The 18,986-nt window shown below is 30.4% G+C and overlaps 3 protein-coding genes across 5 annotated transcripts; all 3 read right to left on the bottom strand.

Annotated features, from left to right (window-relative positions):
• Nucleotides 1–559: 559 nt before the first annotated feature.
• Nucleotides 560–4,216, bottom strand: LOC107927919 (protein RER1A). 2 transcript variants are annotated; one of them, XM_041102687.1, is made up of 4 exons: nucleotides 4,079–4,216; nucleotides 2,070–2,438; nucleotides 928–1,108; nucleotides 560–839 (listed from the first exon to the last, which is right to left on the bottom strand). In XM_041102687.1, the coding sequence occupies exons 2-4, from the start codon at nucleotides 2,417–2,419 to the stop codon at nucleotides 786–788; spliced, it is 585 nt and encodes a 194-aa protein (XP_040958621.1). In that variant the 5' UTR covers nucleotides 2,420–2,438; nucleotides 4,079–4,216; the 3' UTR covers nucleotides 560–785. The 2 variants fall into 2 exon arrangements, with proteins under 2 accessions (XP_040958621.1, XP_016714530.1); XM_016859041.2 differs by lacking the exon at nucleotides 4,079–4,216 and adding an exon at nucleotides 2,919–3,172.
• LOC107927918 (SNF1-related protein kinase regulatory subunit gamma-1) lies at nucleotides 4,076–6,722 on the bottom strand. 2 transcript variants are annotated; one of them, XM_016859040.2, is made up of 7 exons: nucleotides 6,497–6,722; nucleotides 6,231–6,406; nucleotides 6,027–6,101; nucleotides 5,172–5,330; nucleotides 5,011–5,093; nucleotides 4,760–4,948; nucleotides 4,076–4,687 (listed from the first exon to the last, which is right to left on the bottom strand). In XM_016859040.2, the coding sequence occupies exons 1-7, from the start codon at nucleotides 6,684–6,686 to the stop codon at nucleotides 4,300–4,302; spliced, it is 1,260 nt and encodes a 419-aa protein (XP_016714529.1). In that variant the 5' UTR covers nucleotides 6,687–6,722; the 3' UTR covers nucleotides 4,076–4,299. The 2 variants fall into 2 exon arrangements, with proteins under 2 accessions (XP_016714529.1, XP_040958616.1); XM_041102682.1 differs by having other exon boundaries at nucleotides 5,166–5,330.
• A 1,000-nt stretch (nucleotides 6,723–7,722) lies between these two features.
• Nucleotides 7,723–11,992, bottom strand: LOC107927917 (glucose-1-phosphate adenylyltransferase large subunit 1). Its single transcript, XM_016859039.2, has 15 exons — nucleotides 11,826–11,992; nucleotides 11,271–11,514; nucleotides 11,044–11,166; nucleotides 10,598–10,768; nucleotides 10,430–10,522; nucleotides 10,264–10,347; nucleotides 10,134–10,189; nucleotides 9,948–10,041; nucleotides 9,674–9,859; nucleotides 9,491–9,571; nucleotides 9,325–9,411; nucleotides 9,141–9,245; nucleotides 8,940–9,046; nucleotides 8,788–8,848; nucleotides 7,723–8,139 (listed from the first exon to the last, which is right to left on the bottom strand). Exons 2-15 carry the CDS (start codon nucleotides 11,499–11,501, stop codon nucleotides 8,038–8,040), a joined length of 1,581 nt encoding a protein of 526 aa, XP_016714528.2. The 5' UTR covers nucleotides 11,502–11,514; nucleotides 11,826–11,992; the 3' UTR covers nucleotides 7,723–8,037.
• Nucleotides 11,993–18,986: the final 6,994 nt, after the last annotated feature.

Below are 18,986 nucleotides of genomic sequence, written 5' to 3' on the forward strand. Positions count from 1 at the left end.
AGTAATATAATTTAAATAACTCTTAAATCACCTCTATTTTTTTTAAATTTACTATTAAATTAGATAATAAACTATTTTTATATATTTTTTAATCTTTCATGAGTGTGCTTAAAATGAAAAAAAAATGAAAATTCATAAGTATATTTAAAGAATGATACATGAGCATGAACAAATTTACAAAATCACTACAAATTTACTAAATATAAGTATATTATTAATTTATAATTGAGAATTTTTTTTTAGGTTAAGAATTAGAATAAATGACAACTAAATGTATCATTATGTCAATTAAAAAATGTTTCTATTTGTATAATTGATGATATGAATGACCAAAATAGAAAATAGGCATAGTTGAATCACTATTTGTACAATTTACCCTTTTTATATATTAGCCATTAATTTTCCATTTACCACGGAAAACCCCATCATTGCACCAGTTATGAAAAACCACATCAAAAGAGAAATTAAGCGCATAATCAACCATTGATGGTTCCTCCTAATAAAAAAGAATGATCTTTAGCACTAACAATTTAGCTACCAATATAAACCATCAGAGGACTGAAACAATGATTTTGTTGCATGTATACATTACTGCCCAATAATCCCCCAAAATCTTTGATCATATCTTAAAAAATGTGTATAAACAGGGTCAAACTGAACTTATGTTTTGTGATAAACTGCATATTTAAAATAAAAGAAAAAAGAATCCATAAACAGCATAAATTCATCTTCTCCAAAGATGAAAATCAATGATCACGTATGTCGTAATCCAAACTGGCCGAGGTTCAATCCCCACGAGAACCACTGCTACTAGCGGAACCTTTCTTACCGGAATATTTCTGTAAGAAAAAAGATCTGTTAAGATTTCCTGGTTGGCCACGAGTATAAACTAAAGGCGAAGGTATAATTGTGTTGTAAACCGCTGACCTGTTTTCCGATGCTGAATGGGATATACTTGTATTTGATCATATGTCCTATTTGACGCCTCATTGTAAGAACGAAGAGAACGATCCAATAACAAAGTAGTATAGGCCAAAAGACGGGAACATCGAATACAGAGAAGAAAGTCATGACAAATGCTATGCAGAAAGCCTTGGTCATGGAGTACCTGCAAGACAATGAACTTCTGAGATCAAGAAAAAGTCCCCCAAGTTTAACAGTTTATCTAAATAAGCCCTTATTCTATACTTATAAAGAAACAGTGAAATGCATGAAATCGGAATAATCGACAATGACAACGTAATTAATGATGAAATTGCCAGATACAGAGCAAATATGCTTTCACTTGCAGCAGAACACCGTCGCCTGTGCTCGTAAATTGTAATGCAAGATCATTTCGTCTCATATTCAGCAAGTATGCTAAAAAAGACCAAATAGAACAACAACGGTTGGAATCTTAGAGTTTAAGTCATCTCCAAGAAACTTTTACGCTACATTGCAGTTAAAGACAGGGTTAAAGCTACATGAATCAGATTACATTTTACCCTCTCCATTAAAAAATTGAGCAAATAGATCCTTTTTATTAAAAATTTCATCCATTTGTACTGTTAAAAACTAACATGATTACTGGAATAACCAGACAGTGACACATGAACCTCATAGTGACACATGAACCTCATATTGATATACAAGAACCAGTTTTTAACAGTAAAAACCGATAGTATTTTTAATAAAATAACGAATTTGCTCTTTGATCTAATATAAAGAAGCTAATTTGCCCATTTTTTGAGTAAACAAGGCAAAATGCAATCCAACTTCTAGTATAAGGACTTTCATGGTACTTTTACCTTAAAGACAGTAATTGCGCAAAGCAAGCCATTTAGTTAAAATCTTAAATAATGCAATAAATATTCCTTAAGTTTTGTGATCATCAACGACAAAAAACATGTACATATTCACACATATATTTCCTTCGTAAACAACAAAAGGTATGTTTCCATCTATCCCGAAAACCAGACTATGCTTTTGACTTAACCAAAATATCACAAAAGATTTAGGCACAGAACACATAAAACAAACTATTACCGCATCATTACAAGTAAGAACACGAATGATAAATTTTCAATTACCAGAACTTAAACTCGGGTAGCCTACGAATAAACGGCTTGAACTCGTCTGAACCTTTTGTTGGCAACAAAGGTCCATCGGAACCTTCGAGTTCAGGATCAACCAAAGGAGACAAAAACCCAATTAGCAAATTCAGTAGGTAAATCCCTAGACCGTACGCGACTATGTAAAACCCTTGAACGTAATAGACCCGCAAACAATAGATAGCTACTATAACAAGGGTTCCGATCCACCTATAAGTCGTATGAGGAGTCGACTTATCTAGATAATACTGATACATCCTCCAAGCATCATGTCCCCATTGAGGCATCGGTGATGCCACCGATGCACCGTCCCCTCCGATTCCTTCCATCGGATATTAGCTTCAAATCCTATGTCATAAGAAAAGAATCAAATCAAAGTAAGCACAAAGATCCATTAAGTTCCCAAAATAAACACTTAAAAACCCTAATGCTATGTTTGTTTACCAAGTACTTGCTTAAAATCTCATGATTCAGAAATTCGGAACTGAGATTTTGAAAAAAAAATACACTAAACCCACCAAAAGGAAAATCAAACCCATATCACTAAAACCAAGAGTCACCCAAAAGAACATGAGATCCCATAATTTCCCTTCAACTTTCTCACTAAACAAACAATAACCCATAACCCATTTTTTGTTGTTTGAAAGGAAACAAGTAAACTTCCAAAACCCAGATCCAGAACAACCAAAATCGTTGAATTAAAAAAGGAATCTATCATGAATACTGAAAAAAAATCGAATGCTTGAAAAAACAAATTTGGATCTTTAAGAAGAACCAACATAAAACTAAAAAAATGGTTTTAAATATAGTTTTTAAAAGAACTCAAACCTCAAGGAACCTCCGTTGTTAAGCTTTGGACTATGAGGAATAGTTTTTTCTGGTGACAAGAGATAAAAGCAAGAGGCGATAAACAAGCAGATCTATTCGTAGATGGGTATCTTTCATTTCAAATTTTTTATAGATATTTTTACTCTTTTTTTACCATGTCTTTCCCCCTTGTTACAGCGTTGATTTTTTAGTTTCACCGACAGTGATGTAAACGGAACGGGAAAGAATATGCCTTTCTCGGCGTTTGTCTATCTATATTAAATGCTAAACTACAACCTAGTCAGTCAAGTAGTAAAATAATCATTTATTTATTTCTATTTTATTATCCACCATAAAATTATTAAGAGCATAAAAAAACTCTCAAAATTTAAAAAAAATTTAATCTCATATTTTTTTATATTTATTGGGTTTCAATCAAGAAAAATAATTAAAAAAATTATCGTTAATTTTAATAATTAACCATTAAAATCAATTACTCTTAATTTTTTCAATTAAAATCATCTGTATCACACGTGTATAATAAAAAATATAAAAATTATTAAATTTTAATAAAAATATTTAAATTTTATAAAAATATAAAAAATGGTAAAAATATAAAAAAATGTAAAATTTATAAAAATCATTAAAAAATTATAAAATACATAAAAAAACTCTTTAACTATTTACTTTAAATTAATAAAAAATATAAAATATTTTTTTAGTAAAATAATTTTTATAAATCCTTTTCAAATTTTATATTTCTTTATATTTTTTATAATTTTCATATTATTTTAAGATTTTTATAAAATTTTAAATTTTTAAAATTTTTATAATTTTTTTTTCACATATTACGCAATAATTATGACACAACATAACTTTAATTGAAATAAATAAAAACATTAACTTAGGTTTTTTTTATATATTTTAATAATTTAAGTAGGCAATTAAGTAAAGAAAATAGAGTTTTAATGGACTTTTTAAAAATAAAAATTAATTTGATACATTTTAAGAGTTAAAATATTTAAATATTCATTTGAATGAAAAAAAGGGCACCTAACGATTAATTCTTTAACAATTACATAAATATATTCTTCCAAAATCGTTAATCCTTTCGGAGCCGTTCCCGACAATATTGTTTTCTGTTATGGTGAAACTCGAGTAGATGATGGAAGGACAAGTACCTCAATAACCCAGATTTTAAATGTTAAGCATCTTCTTTACAAACACAACCTTCGGTTTCCTCTGCCGCTGTTCGTCGACATGTTCTAGGACCGGAGCCGAGCAGATTTGTTAAAACATCTCCAGTTGAGCACACTCCAGTAGATAGAAGCAATGCCAAAACTGGAACTAGAACCGGCACTCGCCCAAACCGAATGGTGACTCCTCTTGAGGACTAAATGCATTAATGATCACAAACTAGTGTTCCACCTTTGATCTGACAACCAGTCAGATCGAGAGTAGTTTCAAAGAAGCCTCCTCCATCGATATTAGAGTTCATAGACGGTGGCGAAAACTGAAGAATAATGTCTCTCAGCGTGAGTATGCCGAGCAAATGCTGTGAATCATCGACTTGAAAACAGAAATCGCTTTTAGTTCTTGCTACATTCTTCATTGCTTCCTTGAGCGTATCGGTTTTTTTGTTAGTGACCGGTGAGTCCATTCTCGGACGGTATTTGTTTCGTAGTTGAAGAACCCCTGCCGATAAAAGAGCCCCCATGTCTCGTTCGATGGTAGGATCGGGATCCTGGTTACTAGTCTCGATACGAATGAATTCCTCCACGGTCACAACCCTGTAAAACCGTAAAAATTTCTGTAAGTTGTACTAGTTGTCAACGGTGGCAAGAAATACAAACATTACTCACTTTCGATCACGGAAAATCTTCTCGTTCTCCAGAAGAAGGTACACATCGCCGTTTCTAACACTACCGATAAGCATTCGAGTTTGTCTATCAATAACAGCAACTGCACCGGTTTGGCTTTTAAACAAGACATGAAGTGCATCGGCTATGCTCTCATCACCATACACAAAACTTACACTCTCATTTTCGAACCTGAAAAAAGATGTAAAAAAATCAAAACTTAAGCGATAAATGCTCGAAGACGATACACATACCGGAATTCCGATAGGGGCTTTTCGGCAATACTATCGAACCAAGTGAGTCCATCAGATTGAAGAAGCAATTGGATAACTGCATTCTATCATAAAATAGGCAACAAGTTAGCCTTCTATTTGCTATATATGGCTTGGCAAGCTCGATTTATAAGTACCTGTACCTGTGTAACGAAACCTGTGACTTTAAGATTGGATTGTTCGATGACCGGCACAACTCGGATTCGGTGTTTCGAGATCAGCAACAGAACATGAAATAGGGTATCATCTAAGCGTACAGGGAAAAATGGATTCCAGAGGAAAGATTTTGCTAACTCCCCTACCTAGTTCCAATTGGAAAAATTCAACATCAATCATTCTGGAAAATATAATTGCTGACCCTGATACCTATGCTTTTTGGATTCACTTTGAACCTAAACTTCACAACAAAACTCATTTAGCCCCTAAATTTAGATTCAATCAAAATTTAATAACCTGACTAGTATTCTTAAAACATGATTGAATTGATCAACTAACCGATTAGACTAAAAAGTAATCAATTTACTAATTTAATTTGAACAATAAGTTAAACTAGTTGATTCAAAAACTATTTGAAATTGATAAAATTTAAAACCGAGACAAAAATCAGTTGAATCGATTCTATATTTAAATTTTTTTATAATTATTAATTAATTATTATTAGTTTAAAAATTGAACTAAACAATCTAGATTGAAAAATAATGGTATGATCGATTCAACTATCAGTTCAATTATTAAAATAAAATTTATAGAACTCTAATATTATATCACGTCACCAATTGAAAATTTATATAAACTTAATTTTAAGTGATGATATAAAATAATCTTTGTGTCATTAAGCTTTTATATTTTTTAAATTTAAGAAAAAAATAAATTTAGTTACCAAGTTTAAAATAGAAAAAATATCGGTATCAAAGTAAATCTAATTACCAAATACAAATTCCAATCCACCGATACCATGAGATTCAACAAGAAAAAATAAATAAATAAATAAATAAAACCTTGGTGTGGCCAGTTTCAGGATTCTTTTCAAGCAAGGACACGAAATTGCCTTTGCCAGTCTCCTTGCTAGCATTCTGCAAAAGGGCATAATCATACATACACACATACATAGACATGCATGCATAAATACTGTGTTGCCAGTCTCCTTGCTAGCATTTTGCAAAAGAGCATAACCACACAGACACACACACACACATACATACCTGAAGGGACCAGAGAACCAAGGTGGCAAAATCAAGGAAACCAATGTAGCGATATGGGAATCTGGTTAATGGGATTTCAGGGTCTAAAACATCAACAATGGGAGCACCGAAGGCATTCTTTGAATACAAAAACTCAATTGCATCCTTCACAGTATCCCCAGTTTTCAATTCCACAACTATATATAAAACCCAAGTTTAATTTCATTAACTACATATTTTGTCTCTAAATACATATATACATATATATTGTGTAAGAAATGAATTACCAGGTGAGTTTTTAATGCCAGGGATTGAATTGTTAATGGGGATACGATCAAGAAAAAGTTGCAGAGCAGTGGCTGAATCTGAATCAGTTTCAGGGTTGTTTCCGACATGATCAGCTTTGATGGTCTCTTCTGCTTCTTTTAAGACACCTCCTTCTAGAAGTTTCATATCAGTTCTCCTCGTATCTTGCATGGTGATTAGGGTATTACTATTATTATTCTATTCTTCATTGTTTCGGTTTTATGAGGAAACTGTTTTTGTTTTTCATGCATTTTGTGGCAACATGTTTCTACGTAAACTAGGCCACGTGTAGAGACAAAAGCCAGAACAAGAGTGTGTCAATATGGTGACCTGCCACGTGGAGCTTAATGGTTTCACTTTTGCGGTGATGGGTGTTGTGGGATTTTTCTTGAATGAATGGAATACTCAACATCGACTTAGCTTTTGCCTTTTGACTTCATAAAAAATTTGAAAAACGATATATTTATAAAATAAAAGTTCTTGATGCGTACAATCACCTACCGAAAGAAATGGGAGCGTTTTACTTATTGAAGGTTTGAACCATAACTAATAATATATTTGTCATTAGAGAAGATGCATGGTGTCACTTGATACCATAAGTGAACTTAGATGTATAATAATGCCATATAAGGGTAGGATTTAAATCTTATCATAGGCTAATGTTTGGTAAAAATATCGTGGAGGTTTTTATATGTATTTTGTTCTATTTTTTAAATAGAAATGAATAAGTTAATTTTTATATATTAAATTAAAGAATAAAATAGCCCGATTAAAAATTGTATTTACGTTAGAATGAAGTACACGTAACACAACACATGTAATTGTTAGTCACGTTAGTTTTTAGCAGTAAAAATAAATTAAATTTTTAATAGAAAAGACCAATTTTCTCTTTAACATAACATATAATGACTAATTTACTAATTTTTTAATAAAAAAAAAGTAAAAATAATCCGACTCGCTCACATTTAAGCATGCATCTAAATATGTAAATATACAGATTACTTTTGATAAATGACCGATCACCCGATATAATGGAACCCAGCCCGACAAAATGCTTTCGTGCAAACCCATGCCCTACGTAGCCTCTTTTTGACACTCCAACTCACTGTAAGAAGGTTTATCGATTCTAAATGATCAACACTTTGAATACTGATGACGATTAACATCAGAATGGATAAAAGTAGATAAAAGAAACGAGCATCAGCCATTTTAGTCTCTCAAAAGATATATTATTACTCTACTAATAAAAAGGGAACAAGGGCTGCTAAAGCGCTAGCCATCTTATTGTCTTGAACTTATTTCTATGAGAACCATATTTTACACTACATAAAAGAACTTGTAATTTACATAATAAGTTGCAGCTTTCATTTCCTTTTCTTCAAAGGCAAATGCTGCATGTACAGCATGCCGCCATATCCAACATTCAGACTCGAATTCAATCTTCATCGGTTGCTTTTTTCGCAACTCGAATTCCGATCTTCAAAGCTGCCCCCATGGATGTCATTTTTAAGGTCCCCCATTTTTATATAACTGTGCCGTCTGCTATGGTTGCCTTCTCCATTATGATGGTTAAACCTGACCTTATGTAAAATCCTTCTTCTGGTCTATCTGCTTCTTCAACACCCTAATCAAAAGAAATAACAGCAGTTCATTGATAGTTTAATTTGATGTAGCCATGGTTGAAAAATAGAGGTAAATAGACCACTCAAGTCCTCTCAATTTCGATATTGAATAAATTATAATTTTTTTTAGTTAATTTATCCTAGTTTTGATTGGTATAATAACAAATTTAGTATTTAACGTTTATACAAATTGTCATTTTGGTTATGATTTTAAAAAATTTAACAAATTAAGCCCCTATTGGATATCAACAAATTTAGAACCAGGACTAAATTGACAGAATGTATAAATATTGAGGGCTTTTGTTGAATTTTTTAAAATTAGAACCAAATGGATAGAACGTGTAAACATTAAAGGTTATTATACCAATCAAAAATAAATTAATGGAAAATCAATAGTCCTTAGTTGCTCACTTTTGAAATTGAAAGGAACTAATGAGGTCTTTTTACCAAAAATGGAAGAAATAAGGATTTCAACGATGGCTATTATACCAATCAAAATTAGGATAAATGGATGTAAAAAGTGAACATCATGATTAATTGTTCGAAATTAAGAGGGACTAAATTGATCCAATTTTTTTTAAAAGGGATCAATTTGCTCAATTAACTGAGAAGGACCAAAACTCTAAAAATGGAAGGGATAGTATACTTACATCTTTGTTCACAATGACCACATCTTTTCCAATCTTAGCATTCTTGTCAATAATGCAGTTCCTATAAAAGCAAAAACCATACATTTTTTAGAACAAAAATGAAGTTCTTGAATTTCATCCGACTCTCGAATTTGTTCTTCGTGTTAAGTTACCTGATTTTACTATTGCGTCCAATTCCAATCGGGACCTTACCCTCTGCCAATAGAGAAGCAATTTCAGGTTCAGTTTGGTAATAGTCTGCTCCCAACATTACCGTGTCCTGTTAGATAGCAAAGGAGTGAATACGAGGAACCAAAGTATAAACGTTAACGGAAATTGGTTTTTCCTTAAATGGAAAAGGATGAAAGTTAAACCTGAAGCTCAACACCATAGTCCAAACGCGAGCGTTCACCGACTATCGAGTGTTGGACACTGCATTCTCGTAAGAAGCATCCATGGGAGATTATTGCATCTTTAATCTGTAAAAATGAGCCAAAACGTGAGAAGTAAGAAAACAGAAGTGCCGGAAATAAAACCGAAAGTAGACCAATCCTGTACCCTGCATTTGTCAATTTTGGTTGGTGGTAAGTAACGCGGAGATGTATAGAAAGGTGTCTTTGGGTCATAAAACTCGAATTTCGGAAACTGCAAAAAGGAGACAAGTATTAGAGGTTAAATTTATTTCAGGAACTGAGCGGTAAGTTCATATATAAGTTTCAACAACCTCTTCAGTGAGGGCCAAATTGGCTTCATAAAATGATCTAATCGTTCCGATATCTTCCCAGTAGTCTTTGAAAATATATGCCTGTACATATGAGAGACACTCAGAATTTAGTGCGTGGCTTTGATAGGGGCCAGTTGCGCATTTGGAGCTCAAAACGAAAGTTCCATTTTTAAAAGTTCTTACCTGGACATCATGCTCCATGACAGCAGCAGGAATGATTTCGGACCCGAAGTCGTTTGCAGCCGGATATCTCCATCTTAGAAGCTTTAATAACACATCTGTCCTAAATACATAAACTCCCATCGATGCAATGTAAGGTGATCTCATGGCTTCTTGGGGAGACAACCCGAGAAGCGTGGTATCAGTTTGCTACAGAGAATCATAATAATAAAGCAGATAAATAATAAAGTTTCTTATCATAATAACCATGATAACATCGATGCCTGAACATGCTTACCATTGCTTTCAAATCAGCACCCTTTGGTTTTTCAGCAAACTGGACAATACGACCCCTTCCATCCATCTTCACCAGTCCATAATCCGATGCACGGCTAGAAAGTAACCATTATGGTCAGCTTTTTAACTAGAGTAAATATATATCCAACAAGAAGTACGTTATTAAAACAAGAGAAGATATAAAAACCTGTTGTCCACTGGCACACACGAGATTGTAATATCAGCATTATTGTCAACGTGACTCTGTTATGCATCGCAAATTAGTTAGTTAAATGCCAAAAAAAACGAGTCCCAGTCTCGTAAAAAGCAATCAATACCTGTAGAAACTCCATATAATCCATTCGATAAAGATGATCACCGCACAAGATCAGTATATTCTCGATATCCCTATTCTTTGCATCCTACAAGAATAAACTTAATTCACCACAAAAACAAAAACAAACTACACGAAATTAGAAAGGAAAAACGAAACTCAGGTTTTACCTCAAATAACCAAATGAATTGTCTCACAGCATCTGCGGTTCCTTGGAACCATTTCTTCCCTGCTTCTCCCGATGTTTGAGTCGCCGCCAGAACCTGTTAACCGAATGAATCGTTCAATAATCTAAGAACGAATGAATCCTTAATACTGTTGATACTCAAACATCGTACCTCGACAAAACCATCTCCAAAATTGATACCATTGCCGTAATATGTACGAGCAAGGTGACGATTAAGGGAAGCTGAATTGAACTGAGTCAAAACAAAAATCTTGTTGATCCCACTATTGATACAATTACTCATTGGAATATCAATCAGCTTATAACATCCTCCGACCGGAACCTAACAACATCATAATTCACATAAAAAACAACATTCAACAACATGTTTTATATGAATCAAAATTGGTAAAAGTACCATAGAAGCCCCTGTATTAGAAGCCAGATTGCATTTTGTCCCCTCTACTGAAAAAAGAGCAAATTAGTCCCCTTAAGTAGATTAAATGACCAATTTACTGTGGGACTAATCTGAGTACAAGGAGTACAATGACCTCTATGGTACTTTTAGCATCAAAATCAAGTATATATCATCAAATTCGTGTATATATATGTTCTTACAGCAGGTGTAGCAGCCCTTTTAGTAAGTGGAAAAAGATGAGTCCCTGCACCACCTCCTAATATGATTGAAGCTACATTTTTGGGGTCAACTCTTGGTCTTTCAAACCGACGTGGTTTCAATGTCTAAACAGATAAATTTACTCAAATAGTCATGAATCATACATAAAAACAAATGCATAATACAAGATCATGTAGGGACAAAAACGGTAAAAAAATTTGAAACATACCACAGCTTCCCTTGGTGTATTTGATGTAAGAACAGCAAAAACACCAGATTTGATCTTATTTTCCTTCTTATCATCACCTCTCAATGTGTTTGAGAGCTGATTGAACCAAACACTCCCTCTTGTTCTTTCCCCTAAAAATGTATTTTTAATATCTCCATTGCCATAGCCATAGCCATTTCTTGTATTCAATAAAGGAGAATTGGGTTTAAAAGCTACACAACATGAATCCATTGAAGCTCCTTAGCTGATATAGCAAGAAAAAAGATGGATCAGATTGAAAAACCCTGAATTTTAAGTGTAAACCACATAAAGGTAAAGTTGTGTTAGATACTTAAAAGGGACTAAAACCCCAAAAAGTGAGTTACTAAAAAGAGATTCAATGATCGGATCAAATCAAAGTATTTTAAGATTACATAAACAACCCAGACCATAAAACTCTCAAAAGAAGCTAAATTCTTAAAGACCCTGAGTTCAAAGAACCATTAAAAGAGGAACTAATGTGTACACTAAGTGGAAGTTGGGGAATTTGAGTAAGAAAAAGTGATAAAAAATGACCTTTCTCTTCTTTTTTTGCAGTTGAAGAAGGGGAAGTAAAGGTGTCTAGATTCAATGGAAGATTTAGCAAATGTGTGATTGAATGTAACCGAAGGTGGTGAAATGGTTGCAAAGCTATAAGCTTTCTTGGCTTGTGAGCCTTTTTTTTTTTTCACGAGATACCCTGCAATGGGGTATTTATATATCTGGTATAAAATAATAATAATAAATGGTCAAAAAAAGGATTAATTTCATTGAACCCCTCTGTTTATTACTTAAATTTCAAATTGGTCCTTGAATTTCCCATTGTATAGTTGTCCATTTATGCTTTCAATGCTAGTTAAAAATCAAATTATAAAGGAATGGACAATATGAATCTAAGATGTTTAGAAAATGCAATATCAATAATTTTTTTAGGGATGGATTTGAATTATAAATTTTTAGTGGTTAAAATATAATTTTATCATGAATTAATTTACGATTTTATAATTTTTGAAGAGGCTTAATCATTTTTTTTTCATTTTCAGAGTCAAAGTACAAATTTAATTTCTATCAGTTTACAATTTAGTCATTTATTAAAGGACTAAACAATAAATATTTTTATTTTTTGGAGAAACAAAACCATTGTCTGCCCTTTTAGATTAGCCCCTCTCTCTCTCTCTATATATACATATACATATTCATATTCCTTATTATTATTATTAAGGGTAGGGAATGGAGTATAATATACTTTGAACTAAATTTGTTCACGAGTCAGGTTACTTGCCCAAGTTCAAAGGTTCATCTAAAATTTGAAAAAATTTAAGTAAAAATATTACATCCAAAAAATGGGCACGAACAAAAAAAGGCTCATTTAAAATATGGGCTGGACTTATGCTTGAATATTTAAGACCCAAGCCCATCCTGACCCTTTTTAAGTTTATAATACTGTATATTATGTTATTTTTATATATTATGTAATTTAAAAAAATTGGAAAAATAAAATTATATTAAATATATAATAATACTCTAATGTAAATATTAAAATAATGTTAAAATGACTATAAAAATTTTCAATAAATAAAAAATTATTAAATTATTAAATATTAAAATAAAATATTTTTTTTAAATATGGGCGAGCTTAAAATAGGTTTTGGTTAATATTTTGCAAATATGAAAGAGTTTGAGCAAAATTTTAGGCCTAGATTTTAGACTGGGCCAAGATTAAATAAACATAAAATATATTAATATCATACTTAGACTCGAATCCGGCCCGACTCGTTCCATGACCACCTCTACTCCAAACTAATGATATAATACTGATTACTTTGACAATTCAATTAAAATGATTTGTAATTTAGAATTTTGATATTAATTTGAGGATATAAAAATGAAATTAACCCATTATAAAAAATCTTTCAAAAAAAGGACAATAAATGCCGGTCCAAGTTTTCTCTAACAGGGAAAGCCCCTGTTAGCCAAGCACATGTCTTTTTTCAACCCATAAAATTTATAATTAAAAAAATAAAATAAAATCTTTCCAAAAAAATAATAAAATAAAATACATAGATTTGTCGTTTTCGGAATTTTCAGATATTTTTTTGCCCAATTTCCAATTCTCTAGAATCCAGCTGTTGATTTATAGATTTATTTTTTTTGGTGATTATGAAAAATTAAATAAATATATTGACGGTTCTACTGCAATATTGGACATGTTGATGACAGCAACATATCTCCCACCCACTTGGACATGCCTTCCTTGTCTTAATTTAATTTAATTAATATAATCAATTTTCATAAGTGTAATAATATGATCTAAGAACTTCCTCGTTAATCGTAATTAGTAAATAATTTTATTATATGCTCGAATTATATATATATTTTTATAAAAAAAATCTAAAATTACTTATAGTCTTTTCCCAACCCATAAATAAAAGAATAATACATTTCGACACATTTAAACTAATTTCCTCTTATATTGACAATAATACCTATACTAATCGAGTTAAAACTCAATCGACTATACACTACGTTTAAGAATTGAGTGTTTTAATTTTTTATAAGAATATTAAATTTAAAAAATAGATTTAAGTAAAAAAAATTAAACTAATTTAAAATACGAGTTAAATTTATGTTTTAGTAATGAAGACGCGAGATCAGCTCATAATTTTTTAATAATATGGTACTTATTCTTGGATATATATTATATAATTTAGATTATTATTATTATTATTTGAATTATAAATATAATAGTATCTTATTTTAAAAATATATATAAAAAAATAAAAATTAAACATACTCGATTTAAATGTATATTTATATTGGGTTCTTATACTCATGATACTTAAATAAAAAATTATAAAATTTTAAAAAAAAATAAAGAAAAAGGGTTCCATTATTGCTGCAAAGAATACCTAGAAAAAAGAACATAATTTATTCACTTATTTATTGATTCATTTATTTATTAATTGACATAAAAAATAAAACATTGCAAAAAAAAATCGGTATTTTAATTTAGTAATTATTTTAATTTATTGATATAAGGAGCTAGTGGTAAGAGTTTTATGTTGTAAGTATTAGAGTTTGGGTTCGATCCTAAGCAATTTAAGATGAATGAGACCTTCCTTATAATTTTTTTTTTACAAATTAGTCAATTTCCTGATTTTTTTTCACCATATATTATCTTGAACATATCTTAACGTCTAAATTATTATAAATATACATGATATATGAATGAGAAATGTGTTATTTATGATGAATGTGATTCCGATAGACATGATTAAAACATTGGGAAAATGAAAATCCAATTAGATTTGCTAGTATTTTGAAACATCATGTGATGAGATGTGGTACTTCCAAGTCCAAACAAGTAGATATTTACTCAATCAGAACAGGGGCAACCAAATACTAGATCTTGGACCCCATACATGCATTACCTAACCCCATTGACGGCTCTCATTTCATAGAGACCAAACATCCCCATGTTGTACCTTTCACTTGTCCCATGTGCCCCTTTCATGTCATCCCTACCTTCTTGTTGGGTTCCCAATTGCAAAAAAATCCTTTCATTCATCTTTCTTTTTATATCTATCCTCTTAATATAATCAATCACTACAAGTATTTAATAGAATAATTATTTCAATAGCTAATTCAGAGTAAAATTTGAGAGAACTTATACATTTACATCGAGCGAGACCCGAATCTGAATTCTTTAAAGTTCATGTGATTAAGCTAATGTTCCATTGGCTTTGTTTCCTATTTTCTTTTTTGGGAAGTATTTTCTATATTCGTTTTACGGTTCATATTCGAGGTTTGTGGCTGTTCCTCTTAACAATATCGTCTTCAATGTTCGGACAACGTTCTCCAATTGAGAGTTCAATGTGTCTTATTACTGCACCCGACACATTTCCTATTTTCGATTGCAAAAGAATGATAATTTCTTTTACTCCACGGTTGATTGATTGAGTTCTCATTGATAATTAATATCTAGCGAAGCCAAAAAAACAAATTCTAAGGAGTCAAAGTTAAATTATAAATTTTATGAGAGTTAAAATGTAAATTTACCACTGTGTTAGATTATAATTTTACAATTTTTTTACAAAGAATAAATAATCATAATGTTATTATTCTTGGGAAGCTAAAAGATAAATTTACCTTATATCAGTTTAAACTTTAGAGAATTTAGAGGGTCAAGGTCATTTCTAGTCGCTTGTGTCACCTCTTACTATTCTTTCGATACATTTAAGATCTTTCAATCGGGTGGGTCATATTAATTTTAGGTTCGTTCAATCTAAACAAGGTCAATTTAATTTTTAAAATTTTAAGTCATTTTAATTCAAGATCAATTTAGATTTTAATCATTTCAAATTTTTCGTGTTGGGACATTATGTGATCCAAAACATTAAAACTATTTATGTTATATAAAATTAAAAGCATTTATAAATTAAAAAAAACATAGTTTCAATTCGAATAGCTGCAAATTTTAAGCATATCAACCGTAAATCAAATCAAATCGAATATATTTAAGTAATAACATTAATGAATTTCACAAAATCGAACCAATAACTACCATTCAAATCAATTTTTATTTCTTTTTAATTTTTTTTACTTAATTTCATTCAAATTCAAGTTAATTTTAGGTTCAAGTTAAATAAATTTAATTTATTATTTTTTTATATCTAAATCAAATCGAATTAAATTTAAATTCGAATGAATCAAATTAAGTTTTCAAATTCGGAGAAAAAAATAATAATTACCCTAACATGAAATATAGAGAGAGATGTGATTGTTAGCTAAAGATAACGAAAGGACCAATCATGCAATCTTATTTGTCAAAATAAGTTAAAAACAATTTCCAAGGAAAAATCCAAACCCTAATGAAAGCCAAAGCTGATAGGTCCTTTTACTCTTTGATCGTTCAAAGTGGGAGGAGAAAATGTTCTCTTGACCGTACACGTGGCTATTAATTAACGGCTCCTAGTTGTCAATTTTTTTTGGGATGAAACCCTCAAAATATTAATTTTAATAGATCATAAAACGGAAATAGAGGATACATCGGTTATATAAAAAATATATTTTTCATGTTAGTTTTACCTTGCATAAAGTAATTTTTTTTTTGAGATTTGTGGCTGTTATTTCTAACAATGGAGTGAGATAGGGTCGGATGGTGTCAAATTCACCACCACTCTATTTGTTAAACACATGTTTTGCTCTATCACCAACCTTGCTCTACTATGAATGTATAATTTTGAAAATGGCTATCACCTCTACAAGTGTAAATAAGGGGGGCTAACCCACCCTTAATGATAAAAAAAATTACAAGTTAGTGTAACTTTGGCCCCCTACAAAAATTTATGATTCACCTTCAGCCCCTCAAAAGAAATTTTCTAATTTCGTCCCTGATCACCTCCATAGATGTTGAATGCATTGATCCTCATCTCATCCCACGTATTAGTTCTTTTATAACGCATTATTATAATTTTATCTTTATAGTAATTATATAAATAAAATGGTAAAATAATAATTTCATATAATGGACAGGATAGCATGAAACAAGTACTTATTATGACCGCTCCATATTCATTGTCAAAAAAATTTTCACCGCACTCCACCTTATTTGCCTAACGTTTACTTTACAAAAAAAAAAAATCTCTCAAATCGAAATAAATCAATTCAAAATTCATTAAACAGTTCGAATTTTATCATTCTTAATTATTGATACCAGTAGTCCGAAATTGGACGCTGGCAATTAAATGAAAAATTAGAGCCGTTGATTATTGATCAATAATTAATCATAACAATAACCTCTCCACTTGAATCTTGATGGTTTCAGTTGTGTCCTAATTGGAGATTGGGGACCCCAAACATGATGGGAAATATGCTACAAAGTGGGGTCTCAACTTTATTCTAAATTTTAATATTTAAATTCGAATTTTTAAAAAAATATTTCAAAATATTAAATAATACAATATAGATTTTTTAAATTTCATAAACGGGTTCAATTGGTAACATATTTTAGTTAAAAAAATATAATGTCAAATTTAGTTTTTAACGTTTATAAATTTTTTTGTCAAATTGGTCATTATTCTTTTTTAAACTAAATTTGGCTCTCAAGTAGTTAAAAAGAGCTAAATTTGATTATCGACATTCCAAAAAGAGTCAAGTTATTGTTTTTTAAACTAAAATACTGATTAAAACGTTAAATTTTTAGATATAATAGTCTGTATGACAATCCACATATAGTTTATGCTATTTTTTTGAATATTTATAAACTTTTTTATAAATTTTTTATTATTTGTTGGCATGTCGTATAAGTTAAATAGTGTCATGTCAATATAAAGTACATATAGACTATCACGCGGTATTCACGCACATATCATTAAAAAAGTTAATGTATTAATCAGGATTTTCATTAAAAAAACAATTTGGCACATTTTGAAAGGTTAACGGCCAAATTTAAATTTTTAAAAAATAAGATTCAAATTGACAAAAAATGTAAATGTTGATATCCGAAAGAATATAATAAATATTATAAAACTTTAAAAATTGGTTTCATCTAACCCCAAACCTGAACTCGAAAATTTTAATAAAAAACATGTCTTATTCCACCTTTGAATCTGATTTTTCTTTTAAATAATTCCTATATGATAGGATTGAGCCAAAAGTTGATAGATTCATTTTATGTTGTCATCCAAAATGAGTGGCATTAGACCTCTCAAGGAGGACCTATTTGATAAGAACAAATGATTGAGGCCCAGAAATGTAAAAACAACTGAAAATGGAAGGAACAATGTATATTATGTGACAAAATTTCACGTGGGATGCTTGTGAGCCAAGGGTGCAAAGCTCCATCGTCATGATATATATGTACATGTACATCTATATATGTTGGTACATAGGATTATATATATAAATATATGTACAAACAAAATTATAATGTTGACATGTGTCTCTCTATTTAAATTTATTCAAAAGATATTGCATGAATGTATATTTATACGGTTAAAATACGCCATAAGTCCTTGTACTTTTTTGAAAATTTGAAATTTAGTTTTTCTACTTTTTAGAATTTATAATTTAGGTCCAACTATTAACATTGTTAAATTTATTGGTGTGCTATTTTAAAATAAAAAGAAATACTTACTTGGCCATGTAATTGAAAAGTGACGTTGTAATGAACTTGAATTTAACCCCAAAAAACATTATTAACAATTAAACCCTAAATTTTAGAATCTAAAAAGTAAAAAAAATAAATTTTTGAAAATTAAAAAATAAGAACTAAATTTCAATTTTTTAAAGAGTACAGAAATTTATAGCATAGATGTAGTTAGATAGATGTAGATATATGTCATTAGAATGACTTTTTCTCTCTCTTTTTATGAACCACAAATGCTAATGGCAAGTTAGCAAAGTCAACCGGTAAGCTTAAAATCATGACAATTTGTAGAAGTGGAATCCAATTTCTAAGTTGTTCCAAACATTATTCAAATTTCAAAAAAAAATAAAATTAATGTAGCAATTGGTATATGAATTTGGCTTATTTAGTTTTTTTTATCTCAATTTGGTACTTGAATTTAGTTTTAATATCAATTTGGTATCAGATCAAATAATAACATGCGGCTTAATGAATATGTGCTCTAATAAAAAACATAGGTACTTAGTTGAGATATGTATCAAATTGACTATTGAAGCCAGATTTGGGTA

This window comes from Gossypium hirsutum, chromosome A03 (genome assembly GCF_007990345.1).
Source record: "Gossypium hirsutum isolate 1008001.06 chromosome A03, Gossypium_hirsutum_v2.1, whole genome shotgun sequence".
NCBI classification, from domain to species: domain Eukaryota; kingdom Viridiplantae; phylum Streptophyta; class Magnoliopsida; order Malvales; family Malvaceae; genus Gossypium; species Gossypium hirsutum.